The sequence below is a fragment of the Schistocerca gregaria genome, chromosome 7 (genome assembly GCF_023897955.1).
Source record: "Schistocerca gregaria isolate iqSchGreg1 chromosome 7, iqSchGreg1.2, whole genome shotgun sequence".
Classification (NCBI taxonomy): domain Eukaryota; kingdom Metazoa; phylum Arthropoda; class Insecta; order Orthoptera; family Acrididae; genus Schistocerca; species Schistocerca gregaria.
In genome coordinates, this window is record NC_064926.1 from 415,298,010 (window position 1) to 415,317,053 (window position 19,044).

At 39.4% G+C, this 19,044-nt stretch overlaps 1 protein-coding gene across 2 annotated transcripts in view; it reads right to left on the reverse strand.

Moving 5' to 3' along the window:
- Nucleotides 1–19,044, reverse strand: part of LOC126281485 (lachesin-like) — a 737,825-nt gene that overhangs the window by 97,232 nt on the left and 621,549 nt on the right. For both annotated transcript variants that reach the window (XM_049980483.1, XM_049980484.1), the window contains exon 6: nt 14,207–14,345. In XM_049980483.1, the coding sequence (XP_049836440.1) occupies nt 14,207–14,345 (139 nt within the window). The remainder of the gene's footprint in view (nt 1–14,206; nt 14,346–19,044) is intronic.

Sequence of the window (19,044 nt, forward strand, 5' to 3'; positions counted from 1 at the left end):
CTCTATTGCAAATGCGGATTCTTAATCCCCAAATGCGCCAGTTTTTCTTATTGATGAACCCATACAAATGAAAGTGGGCTTCGTCGCTAAATCAAACCATTCTTGCGCATACTAACTGCTATCATGCCCCGAGGCCAACAGTGCAGATTGAACGTCCTGACGGAAACCGTTCAGAAGTTGTAACGATTTTATTTCACACAGTTCATTAATTGTCACCCAGTAAATCACCCTGTAAATGCGCTACACCAAAAGAACCTAAGCACCTTAGACTGTGGAGATGATAGTCAGCACTGCACAACCTGAACTTCAAACAGATAATCGACATGTGGTACTGTAAGGCGCAATGTTGTTAATAATGAAATCTGAAGGGTACCTTTCATTAATTTTGGCTAATGTATAGAGAATTATGAACTTTTATTTTAACAAGTAGAACTGATCAATAAGCATAGCTTAAGTCAATGTAGAAAAGAAGATAACATTTTAAACCCACTTTTTTCCCAAATCACATTTTTATACCGACTGTTTGTAGCTCCTATCTCCAATATCGTTACAAAACTGAATCGTCGAAGAAGTAACTGTCACCACTATTAGAAAAAAATTGGTGAAAATAATTCTCGTAGTTAGGAATCGTTCGGTTACCTGTCCAGCTTCAGCGCGCTGTGCCTGACTGGCTTTCGTTGTATGGCTGTAGTGCCTAAAAAATTATGTTTTTCTGAGGAAAGGACATTCGGAAAATTCTTCACTGTTCGACGTTCCCCGCAAGACTCTGACCTTATAAGCTTATTTCTGTCCACTGAGTCAAATCCCCAAATTAGCGGACTTAATCATCAGTCTATTGACTGGTTTGATGCGAGCCCGCCACGAATGTCAACATCTCCATATGTCAACTGCCTCATTATTTGCTGGATTTATAATTCCAATCTTCGTCTTCTCCTCCAGTGTTTATCCTCTACAGATTTGTCAAATACCATGGATATTATTCTCTGATGTCTTAACAGATGTCTTGTCATTCTGTCCCTTCTACTTTTCAGTGTTTTCTATATTTTCCTTTACTCGTGAATTCTGCAGAGAAACACTCTTACGTTATCTTATAAATCCACCAAATTATCAATATTCGTCTTTAGCACCACATCACGAATGATTCCATTCTCTTTTGTTCCAATTTTCCCACAATCCATGTCTCACTACCATACAGTGCTGTGCTCCAAATGTAAATTCTCAGAATTTCTTCCTCAATTTAAGGTCTGTGTTTGATACTAGTAGACTACTCTTGTGCAGGAGTGTCCTTTTTGCTAATACTAGTCTGTCTTTTATGACCTCTTTGCTCTGTCAATCATGGGATATTTTGCTGCCTAAGGAGAGAAAGGATAACAATTACACCAGCGAGTCTTTCACCTTGAATTCCAATCCCACCCCAGAAACCTTTCTTTTATTTCCATCATTACTTTAGGGACTAAAGATTACATCCCTCTCTTAAACACTTTTTGAACCAAGCATTTCTCCCTTGGTCTACCTCTCTTATTATTCCCTCTTGTTTCTTGTACAGACTGTGTGTCACCCGTCTTTCCCTATAGCTCACCCCTTGTTTTCTCAGAATTTCGAACATCTTGCATCATTGGACACTGGCGAAACATTTTTCCAGGTCGACAAATCCTATTAACATGTCTCGATTTTTCTTCAGTGATGCCGCTAGTAACAACCGTAACGTCAGAACTGCCCCTTGGTGTCTTTACCTTCGTTAAACCAGAATTTCTCTTCATACAACAGATCTTCGAGTTTCTTTTCAGTTCTTCTGTATATTATTCTTGTCGGAAACTTGGATACGTTAGTCGTTAAGCTGCTTGTGCGACAATTCACGTACTTGATATCTTCGGAAACCTATGGATTATGTTTTTTCTGAAAGTCTTATGTCATATCGCCAGTGTCATACATTCCGCACCCCAAAGTGGTTAATGATTTGTTGCCTCTATCCCCAATGATTTTAGAAGTTCCGATGGGATATTATCTATCCCTTCTGCCTTTTTTGATCTTTAAGTCTTCCACAGTAGATTTTAATAGTAGGTCTCCTATCTCGTAGGTGTCGATTCCTGTTTCTTCTGCTGCTACATCATCTGACAAATCCTCCCTGTCGTAGAGGCCTTCAGTGTATTCGCTGTACCTGTCCGATCTCTCCTCTGCATTTAACAGTGAGTTTCCCATTTCACTCTTAATGTCACTGCCATTGCTTTTCATTTCACCAAAGGCTGTTTTGACTCTTCTGTACGCTGAGTCAGTACTTCCGATAATCATTTCTTTTTCGATTTCTTCAGTTTTGATGCAGCCATTTGGCCTTAGCTTCGCAACACTTCCTATTTATTTCGTGGAGAAGTGTTTTCTACTTCTGATTCCTGAATTTCCTTTGACATTTTTGTGCTTCCTCCTTTTATCGATAAGCTGATTTATTTCTTGTGTTACCCATGGCTTCTTCGCAGTTACTTTCACTCTACCTTCGTATGACCTCTAATTTCTCAGAATGGTTGCGTCATAGTCATTTAACAAGTGCATTACCAACTAGGTAAGATGTTTGCCCTGGGAATTTGAAAACTGAAGATACTACGCAGATGTTCCGTACTTCCATGACAATAGACATTTCACCTACACTTCATGTACCCTCAGCGACCGAAATATATCGCAAAAATTTCTTTGTCCAACATCATTTCTGTCAGATAGATGGAAGTGCAGCATCAACCTACTTTGTTTTTAGATATAAATAAATATGCTGGAAACCGCATTTCTCTTTCTTTCTGTACCACATTTAAGTAGGATCCATCAGAGATCCATCATGAGATAATCAATCGATGTATAACTGCACTTACATCTCGAGCGTAATAATGTCACTTGAAGGCTACCGCATCCTACACTGGCCAGAACGTTGGTATTATGCAAAACCTAGAAAAATTAACTGACCAAAATAAAGCGATTCCGTATAGTCATTATCTCTTTACGTGATAAATCTCATTGCACTTTTCCCACTGAACGTTATTAGCTAAATGTTTTAAATTACATTCAATTCAGGAATGTCACAATAATTTCCACGTGGCGTTTAATTGCGGTAGTTAAAATGTTTCGCTTAAACCAACATTAGCTTAAATAAAATTCAAATTATCTGTTGATTTACTGAATGTTTACGTCAGCATAACGCAGTCGGGAAGGTTTTCTTTCTTTTTTTTCAGTTTAAATTGGCCCGCAATAGCTGTTACGCATTAGGCAGTAACTTGGTCAACATCAAACAGGAATGGCTGTACTTTTATAATTTTTTGGAGAAATTTTGCACTGAAAATAGAGCGATGCGTGTACAACAGTCTAACACAATAACATGGTCCCTATCACAGTTATCTGAAAATGTTTCTCAGAACGGGAGGACATTGTCCTAGATGCGTTAGCTTTTTGCTGGAGGGCAGAATCAGTCAGTAACTTTATTTCATGCAAGGGTGCGTGAAATGGGGCTGGATTTCTTAAACGGAAGAAGATCTTGACTGTAACTGCTTCTAACCTGTTTCAGCCGTTGCTTATTCGGGTTTTAAGAATATCATTTTATAAACTATTTGTCATCTTAGGCATTATTCACCGATAGGGCGTCCGTGAGCCGTAGGAAACGAATGTTACGTATCAGGTAACTAATCACGTAATGAATTACTACTTGAGAAGGAAAACCTATAATAGATTAAAATTTTGCAGTTTTAGGCTATTGGAGACTGTACTCTTCTATTTGGAGACTGAACTCTTCAGCGAATGTAAGAGAGTTGTGATTCAAGAGAGCTTAACAAGGTTTTGACATGTGAAAATACGCATTGGTTCATAAATTCGCTGTGCATTGAACTGAATGTTGGCATATGTAGAACAATAGAAACGAAAACTGAGGCTCAGTTAGATGATCAATTGGGCTTCAGGAGAGGTAAAGGCACCATTGAGGCAATTCTCACGTTGCTCTTGACAATGAAAGCCAGTCCGAAGAATAATCAAGACACATTCATAGCAGTCGTTGACCAAGAAAAAGCGTTTGGCAATGTCAAGTGGTGCACGATGGTCGAAATTCTGAGAAATTTAGGGATAAGCTGTAGAGAAACACGGATGATATGCAGTAAGTCACAACAACCAAAGGAGACAGTAAGATAAAAGAATAAGAACGAAGTGCTCGGATTAAAAGGGGCGTGAGCCAGAAATGCAGCCTTTCACTGCTGCTAATCAATCTGTATGTCGAAGAAACAATGACGGAAATACAAGAAAGGTTCAAAAGTACGATTAAAATTCAGAGTGGAAGTACGTCAATGACGACATTCACTAACGACAATGTTATCCTATTTGAAAGCGAACAAAAATTAATGGATTTATTGAATCTAATAAACAGTCTTATGAGTGTAGAATACGGGCTGAGTGTATACTGGAAAAAGGCAAAAGTCGTGGGAGAATGTGGAAATCCGAATAGCGAGAAACTTAACATAAAATTGTAGAGCATGAATTAGAGGAAGTGTAGGAATTTTGCTTCCTTGGGAGCAATATTATACACGATGGACGGAGCAAGGAGGACGTAAAAAGCAGACTAGCTCAAGCAAGGAGGCTGCCCCTGGTCTACTGGTATCAGTCATCGGCCTTAATTTGAGGAAGAAATTTCTGAGCCTGTACGTTTGGAGCACAGAATTGTATGGTAGTGAATCATGGACTGTGCGGAAACCAGAAAAGGAAAGAATCGAAACATTTGAGATGTGTTGCTACAGAAGAATGTAGAAAATCAGGTGGACTGATAATATAACGAATGAGGTGGTTCTCCACAGAATCGGCGAAGTAACGAACATATTGAACACCAGCAAGAGAAAGGTTGAAAGGTTCAGGGTGATAGGCCATACGTTATGCCATCAGGTACAATAACCTCTAAGGTACAATACACTCCATGGCACTAGAGGGGTCGATAGAGGTTAATAACTGTAGCGGAAGACAGAGATTTGAGTACATCCAACTAAAAAACTGAGAACGTAGGTCACAAGTGCTACTCTGAAATGAAGAAGTTAATGAAGGAGATGATTGTGGCGTTCAGCATCAAACCAGACAGAAAATTACTGAGGGAATAAAAAGGTCATCATATTGAAGATAGAAGACGTAATGTTTCGAAGGGCGCAAAAGGTAGACTATACGAAATAGCTAAGGCTATAAGCGTCAAGATAAACAGTAATTAAGTTTTTTTTTCGATTAAATCACACGACCCACCCATAAGCTAGGCGGAAAACGACTTAGTCCGTTCAGTTTCAGAATTATTGGTATATTAACTCTTAAAAACATGCATGTACTCGACTACAAAATTAGAAATTAAATATGTCAAAGAAGATTAGGACCACCTACTGCAGGAGTGGAATAGTGTAACTTCATGTAATAATGACCAGGCATCTTTTTAATATCCTAGAACACAACGATTCAAAGTACGCTATTACTTGATATCAGATTAGCAACTTAGTATTCAGTAAAATTATCTCATATAAGTGGATTTACATATATATATGGCTTGTCGAAGAAGTTTGCACATTGGTAGCTTAACTTCTGTTCTGGTCTACGACGTTTTTCGCAGCGGACCCCTTGCAAAGAAATTTCTCTGCTCACTTGTAGCATAAAATTCAGATTGAACAATTTGATCCAAATTTGACGACGCAAGTGAACCGAGAAATTTTTATGCAACTTCTATTTCCGTTTGCTATCGCATGCTACTTCCTGGGAGACAGGTAAAGGTTCACGTGGACATGACCGGAAAATTTATCATAAAACCAAAGACAGATATCTGGGTGCAAGTAGAGGACACAAAATGGTCACGTACAACAGAAAAAGTGAATTATATTTCGTCAACCAGAAGTTTATGCTCAGCGACTTCTGGGAAATTGTCCTCCAAAAATAGTAAACGATAACTAGCGATTACTACTTAAACTCTCCAGTCAAAAGTGATTAAAATACCTGATTTGATGGTGCGATATCAAACGATACAACCCATCACGTGTTCTCATGACATACTATGAAACTCCAAAGAAACTTCTACAGGCATATTCAAATACAGAGCTATGTAAACAGGCAGAATACGTGCTGCGGTCAGCAACTTCTATGTAAGATAACGAGTGCTTAGCGCAATTGCTAGATCGGTTACTGCTGCTACAATGGCATGTTATCAAGACTTAGATGACTTTGAACGCGGTGTTACAGACGCCGCACGAGCCATGTGACAGAGCATCTGTGAGGTAGCGATGAAGTCGGGATTTTTCCGTACGACCATATCACAAGTGTAACGTGAATATCACGAATCCGGAAAAACATCGTATCTCCGACATCACTGCGGCCGGAAAAAGATACTACCAAGAACGGGACGATTGACGACTGAAGAGAATCGTTCAGCGTGACAGAAGTGCAGCCCTTCAACAAATTGCTGAAGATTACAATGCTGGGCTATCAACAAGTAAACGAAACATCATCGATATGGGTTTTCGGAGAAGAAGGCCCACGACACAAAGGTTACGCCTCGGCTAGAACCGTCTATACTGACATTGTTGATGACTCAAAACACGTAGCCTCGTCGGACGAGTCTCATTTCAGATTGAATCGAGCGAATGGACGTGTACTGGTACGGAGACAATCTCATGAATCCATGGACCATGCATGTAAGCAGGGGACTGTTCAAGCAGGTGGAGGCTCCGTAATGGTGAGGGCGTGTGCCGTTGGAGCAATATGGAACTCCTGATAAGTCTAGATACGACTCTGACAGTTCACACGTAAGTAAGCATCCTGTCTGATCACCTGCATCCATTCATGTCTACTGTGCATTGCGACGGACTTGGGCAATTCCAGTAGGACAATGTGACACACGAAACGTCCAGAATTGCTACAGAGTGGCTCCAGGAGCACTCTTCTGAGTTTAAACCCTTCCGCTGTCCACCAAACGTCTCAGACGTGAACATTATTGAGCATACGCGGGTTGTCTTGCAGCGTGCTGTTCGGAAGAGACCTCCACCCCATCGTACTCTTACGGATTTATGGACACCCCTGCAGGATTCGTGGTGTCAGTTCTCTCCAGCAGTACGTAAGACATTAGTCGACTCCATGCTACATGCTACATCGTGCGGCGGCACGTTTGCGTGCTCGGGGGGCCCTACACGATATTAGGCACGTGTACCAGTTTCTTTGCCTCTTCAGTGTATGTTAATCAGTGTGGTGCGTGTATGAATGTGTGTGTGTGTGTGTTTGTGTTACGCTGTAAATCAGGTATCAAAATACCAATATTTTTACATATGTCTCTGACAGGTGCTTTAAAATCAACATCGTATTGAGTTCTTATGACTTGCATCTGTAATTGGAAAAGACTGGCTTTGTAATTTGTGTTTCCACGAAAATTATTACTTACCGTATTAGTGAGTGGAATATTGAAAATAAACAAGTTCTTCATTTTTAATCACCCATAGCTGTGCTCATGCCCACTCTAAATGCAGTTAAAGTATGGCGCTTCATTAATTCTAGGCAGTGGACTGTTCTGTTGATGTACTGATATGTGTGTGTAGTCTTATGTGCTGAACATCTTACACGATTTAATCTGCTAGTCATCATTATTTTTAGATGTATTCTTTTAACAACATATCCCTCATCATGCCTGAGACATTATTTAAAAATCTCTACATACTTTTTCTGTGTATCTTGCAAACCTACGACCTCTTTGAGTAAGAAAGTGACTTAGGACGTCAACACCATTAAAATATATAAAGATAATTGCTAAAATTAAGTGAGTTTCACTTTTCGGTTCATTTTATTCTTATAAAGTTCATTTCCTACTTGAAGACCTTGGCTATAAACACTTTTAAGTTACAAGTAGGTTGTTTAGAGAAACTGCTCAGTAAAATGTTAATAAAATTTCACGAATGAAATATTTCGTGTACGTTAATTGGGACTTTTTTATTCCAATGCTCGTAAGTAATTGTTTTCAAATGTTTGTAGAGTAATGCCGTTTTTTAAAAAGCATAAATTTTATTCTTAGAAATACACAGTGAGTACTGAACGTTGTTTACTGGCGAACTGAGTGTCCTTAACTCGGATTTTTATTGTATTACCACTATTTACGTGCTGGGCAACTTTACTGCGAAACCTCTAACAGAAACAAAATTGAAAGGACCGACTGCTTTCAGTCTAGTATACTAAGATTTGCTATAATAAGGTGAAATAGTCTCAAATACTAATTTATGATCCAGTACAACACAAAATTAATTTCATTAGCACCTTAATACAGCACGTGAACAACGTTAAGGATGGTTTTTCACGTTTCTAGTATCACACTGTCCCGTTAACTATACTACTGCTCACTTGCTTACATAATTATTCATAGTTACCTGATTAACAACAACTTTTGAAACACATATTAGTTCAGAAACATATTTAGGATTTTTACCTGGGTTGCAGTTATCCACATCGTCTTCGGATTTCCACAAATCGTCCCTGAAAAGCATTTTCTATGCACGATAACTGTACACGTTATTGCTACTGGCAGCCATATGTTTGGCACTTAACACTCTCTACATGTACATATCCCGACGAAGTTACCACTAGTGAAAATCTGAAATTAAAGGTGGAGCGTTCATTTCTTGTTTTGTCGTAGATATAACAATTGATATGGATAAAGCACATCAAGTTACATGTTTTACATCCACTGACTCTGTTTTTCATCGAACGTCCCTTACACTGTTTACAGGTTTAAGTGATAGGACAAAGAGGCTTTTCTTCAATAACAAACTGTCTGTCATTTATGATATTATATGCGAAATTTTCCAACGAAGAACTGTGTTTTAGTAGCCCTCTTCTCTTTATTGTAACGTAGTGTGATTTGTTTATATTTATCATACATACTCTACATAAAGGTCTCCCTCCCCGCTATCAGAAGATGAGAGCGTACATACATATAACAGAAAAATTACCATTGAATATCATTTTGGTAATTTTTTAAACCAGTCTTGTTAATCAGTGTGAGATTCCATCAATGCCTATAATATTGTTTCAATTTTGTGGTTTCCATTTATGCCGACTCTGGGATTTCTTTGTGTTGGAATCCTCTGTAGTAAGACTTGTGACTTTATTTTAATGCTATCTTTTATTTTCGCAGCACTAATGAAGATCCATCTTTGTTCATACACGTGTGAACTGCCAATTATGTACTGGCGTAGTATAAACGATTTAAAAATAAACGCGAATCTCTGTATTAGCATTTCAGTGACATGTTCTACTCATATTCATTAGATTTTCCAACTATGTGTAGTACGGTTACTGGTTGTTTAATTACATGTATGTATTTCACGGACCATTAAAATGTGATTTGCTTATATTTCAATGATGTATGCTGAGCGTCGTTGTGAAAACACGCACGCCAAACATCGACTTTTTATGTAGGCGGAATAAAAGCAAATTCAAATAACACCCGGTGAAATAAACATTAATATTCCACAAAAAATTCTGCATTTCGGAGAGGGTCGTGTGCTATTGCAAACAGTATGGGCGACCGCTTTGGCCTTCATGTTTCTGGAAACAAACAGAAAACTCTTCCGTCGAGCTTCATTCCTCATAATTGTTAGCATTTCTGTATCTTCTGTAAACTGCTTTACTTCTTAAAAGTCGTTGTAACCATTCTTTAATCATAATTAATATCTGTAAAATTTTCTTTAGTTTCGTTTTTAATTAATAACTCCGATCTTATTAGTGCTTTAAGACCTTCTGTTACAAGGTACCGCGGTTTTTTCATCGTGACAAACTATGACAATAATTTTAATAAAATAATAATATTTTATTAATAAATTGAAAATGGTTTCTTCATATCTAATGATAATTCGAATAAGATTACTGATTAATACCGCATAACGTTAAAACTAGCGGTGCTCATACTACTACTGGTACATCTACTGCTTATGGTGCCACTATAAATAATAACAATAATAATAATATTAACAGTAATATTTTCTAAGATTATTCAGTATTTAGTGTCTCCCATATGTTTTTATAGTATAGGATGTAGGTTTACTGACAGCTTTCAAGCGAGACAGTTACTTGTACATATTATAAACACGGTTTTCGCATAAAAAGTTTACCCTTAATGCCTTCCTCCACTCTCTGTTTCCACTTTCTTGATTTCCTGTTGTCTTGGCACTAATCGTATATTTGGTATTACTTTCTTTGATCTGTCATTTGAAGTGTTTCTCCCGTTAGAATGTTTCAGATTCCTATTTTCTGTATCAGCAAGATGGAACACAGTTCGGATCTTTCTAGCTCTTATCGGCTTTCTAAGCACATCTCCTCATCTTTGGAATTTTGAACAAATATGCGATAAGTAGCTTCAGTTTATTTGAGAACTTAAGCACTCTGTTTTTAATGAATTTCCGACAACCATTCCCGTATTCCCTTGCAGTCCCGCCTTACACCGCTCCTCCTACTACAGCGTTCCAGTCTGACATTGTAATTAGAATTTGAACTCTGTTTACGTACTGAATGACCACTGAAACTGTTTTGTGAATTACTTCTACCTCGTTTCATTCTGCTTGTGACATAAGTAATTCTTCGCGATCCAGTCGCAGTAAGACGTCAGAATCCAATAATTACTAACGGACAGCAGGTGGCAGCACTGAGTGTGTAGGATATACAATGCATGTTGGAGTGGGGAGGGTTGCGGGACACGTGGAAATCGCTGCAGTCATTATCGTAATGCGGAACCGAAGTGATTTATCTGATGTACAAAAGGGAAAGTTCATTGGCTTTCGGGCCAAGGATGGAAGCATTTCGGAAACAGCTAATTTTGTAAAATGGTCATGTGCCACCGAATTTAAACTATACTGTAGTGAATAAATGCTGCCAACCAAAACCGGTGCCGAGGTAGCTGCGGAGCACCACTGACCGTAGATGACAGGGATCAACAACGGCTGCCGAGATGTGTACGGACGGAAGTGCAACTATTAAGCGGGTGGCCGCCCAGCCGAACCAAGGGATTTCCAACTGTGTCTCCTCAACGACCGTTCAGCGAACGTTGTCGCGTAAGGGCCTCCGCCTGAACCGCTACGGTCGCAGGTTCCAGTCCTGCCTCGGGAATGGATGTGTGTCATGTCCTCAGGTTAGTTAGGTTTAAGTATTTCTAAGTCCTAGGGGACTGATGACCTCAGAAGTTAAGTCCCGTAGTGCTCAGAGCTATTTGAACCTCCGCTTGAGGCGCCTGTCTCATCCACCCACGCCGAATGCCGACTACTGTCCATTGGCAACGTCGACTGGAATCTGCACGCCGATACCGCAACTGGACTTCCAGCGAGTGGCGAAAAGAAGCCGTTTAGATGAATCACGTTTAATGTTTCATTGGGTAGATGGCAGTCGGCGTGTTTGGTGGGAAACGCCCGAAAGCAAACACTTTGAAGCAACAGTCGGAAGGGTCCATGCAGGAGGAGAGAGAGTTCTGTTCTTCGGAATCTCAAACTGCAAGACAGAACGGATAAACACAAGTTGGAATCCACCATACAGTCCTATTTTCCTCTCCACGATGGTATCAACTAGTAGGACAACGCAACGCGTCACGCAGCTCGCAGTGTATATGCGTTGTTCGAATTCCACCAGGATGACTGTTTTCTACACCCCTGGTCACCATACTCTCCAGATTTAAGCCCGTCGATATTCCGTTGGACCATCTTCATTGGGTCGTACGTTGCCATTGAAAAGGCACTCTTACCAGGGAAAAGTGGCGGTCCCTCACCCCCCCCTCCTGCCTCCCCTACTTTCTCAGCTCTCAAGATAAGGAAATAACATTGGGTAGTCAGGAATTTTTTATTACGCAACTTCTTAACAGTGTCGTAACTCGAAGTTTTTATGGCTGCTTGCAAGCCACTGTTAGTATTCCCACTTATTAAAAATACTCCATTGTCCCAGGTTTAACAATTCCCTCTCCCACAAACTATCGTACGGACGTCCTCAACGCCATGCACGCTCAACTGAGAAACTTAGCTCAGTTGGCAACGCCAATGTAGTCGGGATAGCTCACTGACTCTCTTTCTTTTCGTCTCGAATGTAAGGGTGGTTGCAATAATGTGACTCGACAGCGTCCGTGAACTGTAGTTCTTGACGTAATGTCCAACGTACATAATATAGCTCTTTTTCGGGTTTGTTTTCATTTCTGATGAGAGTGATCCGATAGCTTTTGTAGTAACATTATCTTTTTCCTAACTGTTTAAACCAATTTTGTTCGAATTATACAGTGTTTTAAGGTATTAATGGTAATCTATATTCGTCTGACCATGTGTTTCTATCTTCCGTTCATTTCAGTTCACTGGCAGTTAAAGCGTTTAGGTTCACAATTTGCACATTTCTTGTCATTTTTCTTAGTTCACCTACATTTGGGCGTTTCATATGCCACACTCACTCTCTTGGCTGCATTTCGCATGGTATACGTGTTGCATTAAGTGAACTTTCAACGGTTAACCCAACTAGGACTCATTGAAACCATTAAAATATAAATGCAGAGTTCGGTCCTTCTCACAAATCCTGCCGCTGACTGACACTCGAACTTCGTTCCCTCTTCTCATACATTCTTGTGTATGCCGGATGTGTCATTAGTGGAGAATTTAATCAAAACAGCAATTCTGAAATAACTTAAAGCAGATAATAGATTCTTACCCCAATTAGTTTTGGGCACTTCTTGCACGCCCCTAGACCCCCTCCCCTCTCCCCACCCCTCCCCCCCCCGCCGACACACATTTGCTTTCTTTTTATACATTACTGATTTAAATATAAGTGAGTCATGACATCTTTCCAGACCAGAGTCAACATTTTATAACATACTAGGATCAAAATGTCTCACAATAAAAAACGACTGTATTTTGATGCGTTGTAGTGGTCTTGTCAACATGGAGAATGTAGCATTCGGCTTGTCACCTGACTGGGATTCCGTAGGCGATACAGTCTAACACACTGTGGACTGGACGTGTGAAATCAGTGCAGTTGATTGTGAAAGTACTTTAGGTCTTCTAAGAAATGGGCTTCAAGCGGCACCACATCAACGGTGATGACAAGCATCTCATCTTCGAAAACCAAGCACAGAAGAGTCAGCTGGCCACCACCTATGTCAGATTTTAATAACTGCTAGCTGGACCATAATGTAGCTCCGTAATCCCAGATCGAGTGTTGGACAACAGCAGACGGGGAACAGCCGTATCACACAGATCTAGCTCAGTGCTTTGGAGAAGAGAAGCCACCGCAATACACGAGTAACACTCCTCATCGCTCGTCGTAGTGAAAAGAGATTTCTGCAAGAACAGAATACAGTGATGGAGGCCAGAGTACAGTGAAAGCCGTTTGGACTGATCATTTGGAAACTGTCTATCACATTTCCACAATACGTCGAAAGTACATGAATCTTTGTATCTCACTGATTAACAGTGGCCCAGTTGGTTTGGTGGTGGGAATTGTCTAAAGTAATGGATATTTACGGGTTTTATCTATCACCGCTCGTGGCGCATAATTTTGTTGGAAAGTCGTTTGAGACAGTTTTCGTACAAACCTGGGATTATTTTAGCAAAAGCAACTTCTACTGAAGACAATAACTTTTTCGACAAATTACAAGAGCAGTAAAATAAACGAAAAACACTTCAGTTACTTTACCTGGCTATCTCTCTGGAAGAGCAGGGTACAGAATAGAACAGATAAAATTAAACTTTCTTCCAGCACAATCGTTACACAATTCAGTGTTACTGATACTCATACTCTATTAGGTGCCTCATCCCGTGCATGACTCTGCCTTTGCTTCTCTTTATAGTAGAAGTCTTTGCTCTTGGGTTAATTGAGACCTGCAATGTGTTTTGGAGCTTGACAGACAGAGTAATTTTGGCTTGTGTTTTTCCGAAGATGAAAAATTGTTATTTCAGTATTTTTTCTGGATGTTTTTGAGCTCAAAAAACTGTTTGAACTTATCTTCCGCTTTCCTAAATGTAACTGTTCCGACACGAGTGGGAAACGAATATACTTTTTGCCGAGTATTGCAGGTGTCCACCACATGTCAGCATGTGCAAGTAAGCGTCATACTTTCACTACACACATGTAGTAACTGAGATGGTTGATCTAAAAAAAACTGGTGGTTCCGCACAGTAACCACTGATAAACAAAGGATTAAAGGATGATGATACGGCGTTTGTGGCAGACTTACCCGTCAAGCAGCATCTCGCCGCGGTTCTTGACCCAGTAGTTGATGGTGTTGGGGAAGGCCTCCACGAAGCACTCCAGCTGCACGTCTGTCCCCAGAGGCGCTCCCAGCAGCTGGTTAGGAACCCGCACCGATGGCGCAACTGTGCAGAAGAACGGGACAATTTGGAAACTGAACTCAACATGTAGAAAATGGCACCATTCCTGAAGGTAGCGGGGATAAAATACAAAGTGCATAAGACTATTCACATCATGCAACGAAACAAAACTGCAGCTGTGAATGTCGAAGGACAGGAAAGAGACGCCATAGATGAGAAGGGAGGCAGACACGGTTATAGTTTCTCCTTGATCCTATTCAGTATGTACATTTAGCAAGCTGTAGCAAAAATTAAAGAAAATTCTGGAAGGAGAATTGAATTTAAAGAAGAAGAAAGAAAAATTTAGAGAAATTCTGATGACGTTCAAATTATGTGAGAGCCGGCAAAGGACCTGGAAGAACATTTGACTGAATGAATACTATCTTGGAAAGAAATTGTGAAAAGAACATCAACAAAACTAATAATATGTTGCTGCTCTGGTCTTCAGTCCGAAAACTGTTTGAAGCAGTTCTCCATACTACTATGAATTGTGCAAGCCTTTTGAAACACGAATAACTACAACAACTTAAATCCTCCTGAATCTGTTTACTGTATTCATCTCTTGGTCTTTCTCCAATACTAAACTGGTGATCCCTCGATGTCTCAGAAAGTGTCCTGTCAACCGATCCCTTCTTCTAGGCAGATAGAGCCACCAATTTATTTTCTCACCAATTCTCTTCTGTACTTCCTCATTGTTCTGTGATCTACACACGCAGTCTTCAGCATTTTTCTGTAGTAAAATTTCTTAGCGTGCCATTCTCTTCATGTCTAAACTCTTTATCATCCATCTATCGTTTCCATTTATAGCTACACTTCAAACAAATACTTGCAGAAAAAAAACTTCCTAAAACTTAAATTCATTTTCGATGTTAACAAATTTATTTTCTTAGCATAAGCTTTTCTTGACATTGCCAGTCTACGTTTTACATTCTCCCTACTTCGGCCACCATCAGTGATTTCCACTGCTGAAATGATAAAACTTATCTCTTACTTTAATGCTTAGTTTCACAACATAATTCCCAGAGCACCATCTGATTAAATTCGACTACATTATATTATTATTGCTTGCTTTTCTTTTGTTGATGTTCATCTTTATCCTCCTTTCAAGACGGTCTTCATTTCGTTAAAAAGTTCTTCCAAGTCCTTTACTATATTTGAGAGAATTACAATGTCATCGACAAACCTTAAAATTTATATTTCTTATCCCTTAACTTTAATTCGTACCCCAAATTTTTCTTTGGATTTCTTTACTGCTTGCTTAATGTACAGATTGAATAACGTTGGCGATAAGCTACAACCTTGGCTCACTACCTTCTCAATCATTTCTTCCTTTTGGTACACCTCTACTCTTATAACTGCTGTCTGGTGTCTGTACAAGTTGTAAATAGCCTTTTTCGTTCTGCTACCTTCAGAATTTCAAAAAGAGTATTCCATTCAACACTGTCAAAAGCTTTCCCTAAGTCGGTAAATACTATAAACGTAGGTATCCCTTTCCTTATCCTATCTTCTAAGGTAGGTCATAGGGTCAGTATAGCCTGGCGTATACGTAAATATGTTCGGAATGCAAACTGATCATCCCCGTTTCGAATTAAACTAAAGGAAGAAATGATATTAGGAAATGAGACATTTGAAGTAGTAATGAGTTTGCTATTTCGGCAGGAAAGTAACTGAGGGCAGTCGAAGTTGTGAGGATATAAAATGGATACTGACATGGTAAGAGAACTACTTCTGAAAAAGACAATTCTGCTAACGCCAAACACAAATTTAACTTTTAGGAAGCCTTTATGGAGTCGTCTGTGGTGTAGCTTGACGCGGAAGTGAAAAGTGCTCGATAAACAGTTGTGAAGTCAACAGAATATATTAATTTGAAACGTAGTGATTCAGAAGAACTCTGAATACTGAATGGGTCATCCTGAGGCATCAACAAATCGTCAGTTTGTTAATGGAGGGAAGGATGGAGGTAAAACCTGTAGGCTCGATTACAGTAGGCAAGTTTAGAGGGATGCAGGCTTCATTGGTTTTTAATCACAGAATGACTGGTGGTTGTTTACTTGAAGCAGCATCCACTTATTACTTGAATAAATCTGTGCTTCCATGGTAGAACTGCCCCTGTCGCGTAGAACTGTGAAAATCAAACGTTGTAAATTTTAAACAAAAATGTCTAATACAACTAAAATAAATTTTGTCGCTTTGTAGGCTGTATGGTACTATCACCTTCCTAAACAACATCGTATCACAGCTGACTGAACTTTTTATTTTTTTACTGCAGTTGCGGCGGCCGTACTATATACCAGCACCTACAACGGTGGTTCCCAGCCTTTCTGAGACAAATACCCCTAAGTGCAGTCTGATACTGAGTGATACTCTCGCCCTGCCCTTCCTCCCCCTCCTCCCCCCCCCTCTCATCAATATTAAAGCTTAAGTGTACAATTAGCAAGAATGTACTTACACTTTTTTTTATTTTTAAAATGACAAAAGAGAAATGATATTTTAAACTATGAGATAACGTGTTAATGAGATAGTTTGTAATGCTCAGGTCTAGCAACCTTATTTTTTTACAGAATGATGAAGTTGTCATTGCATCGGCAGAGCTACCTACGAAGGCTATTCGGAAAGTAAGGTCCGATCGGTTGCGATCTGATGAAAGCAGTAAAAACCAAAAAACGTTTCCTTGCAACAGTAAACTTCACCTTCCAGCTACTTCTGTACATAGTCGCCAAACCGCCTTAGACGTTTGGCGCAGCATTGTACCAACTTTCCAACACCCTCGTCACAGAAGGCAGCCGCTTGTGCATTTCGCCTCTTCTCTGCGCTAGTCTACAGTTCGTTGTCTGCACCGAAATGTTGTCTGCATAGCCAGCAGTTAATGTGAGCAGAGATGAACGTCAGAGGGAGCCAAATCCGGGTTGTATTGTGGGTGATCAAACATTTCTAATTGAAAAAACAGTAGGGGCGTCCTCATTACCCCTGCAGTGTATGGCTCAGAATTGTGATGAAAAATGAAACCACTCCACGAGTACCCACACTTGGTACGAGACACTATTGTTATAAACGCCTTTACGGCTGACTTTGTGCTCAGAAAAGAAAAGAAGCCACGTGACGCGATCGACAGACACATCAGAGACACTACAAACACATCTCTGCAAAGCTCATGGGATTTACACTTTCATTTCTATTTCTCGGGTTTTACACTCCATATAGTCCTCGTATAGCACCTTCTGAGAGAAGAAAGCTATCCGCATCGAGGTTAGACATTTTTTTTCAAAACGTGCGTCCTCTGCAACACTCCTTTCCTTCAGGACATCCGCTTCACCACGAGCCTATGTTCTCGCTTAAACTTGAGCTATTTATATGTGTACTACATTTATTGTTCTTAAATCACTTGACTGCCACGCTCCTTTCTTCTGAAGAGGCAGAAATTGGACGATTGCAGGGTTGAAATTCCTGATGTCTAACCAACAATAATACTGTACAGGCTCCGGAGCAATGCAGTAGCCATTATATAGATACTGTTGGGTTATGAAATCAATTACTTCCTTTATCTGTTGCAAAGTTAATAATGGAGCAATTTATCATCAATTGCTGGAATTAACTACAAGTCGGAAAAGCAATTTTTAATGAGGTACTTAAGCATATATGATGCCTACGTCGCAATTTTACTGTCATTAATGGCTGGAACGAAGTACGAAGTATGTGTGTAGTGGGTGGACAATGTGAGGAAGATGTTCATACATTCGTTTCACAAGGTGTAAACTCTACTACACTGTCTAATGCGTTAACGCTAGTGTTCGAAATGAGATTATTGGTAACTTATCTACTCGGTTTGACAGTCATATCAAAAGCGATAATTGTAATGATCTTTTAAAAATTTTAGTTTCGTTTGTGAAAACAGTCGACCCCTTTCGGTTGTACCCCACAGAAAATTTCATTTTATCCGTCAGGGGTTCATTACCTTAGGTTGGAGACCACTGACGTAGAATTTATAAAATATACGGATATAATACTGCAGTTTAAATACAAGGTTACATAAAAACGATTTGAATACATACTTCTACATAAAATGCCATAAATTTCGTAGGTTTGTGCCAATTATACAGGTTGAATATAAAAATGAAATTGCAATATGTTTATAGCAACAAACTGCAGCTACAAAATGAGTATTGAATACACACTGTAACTTACGTCGTTATTTAATTCATATTACTTGGAAAACATTGTGAAAATTGTTTAAAAAGATTGATTTCTGTGTAAAACAAACGAATCGCAGTGCTAATTCGATTTATTTAAATTACGTATTTGTTTTCACTATATGCAGGAATGCTTTACGCTTTGAAATTCTTTGGTATGCCATATTGTTGTGCGAGGAATGCAATGCTATTTCGAATGCTGGTTCGTTCGCAATAAATACAGGCAGGAAAATTGATATTGGAAATCCCTATCGGGTTTTGTTGCTTTGCAATTTATGAGAGAATACTCACTGATCGTATTTTTTTTTTAAATCAAAACGTCAGATTTCTCTTGAAGAGAAATCTCAACGATTAAATAGTGGTGCAGAGCCGTTTCGTCAGTGATACTTGCGTGCCGATATTTTTTACGTCTCACATATGAAATGTGTTGAACGGCAAAGCGAATTCTGACAATGAAATTACTCCCACTCGTTTAAATGCTGACATTTGTAATGATGAGCTGAACGCTTTAGTCTTTG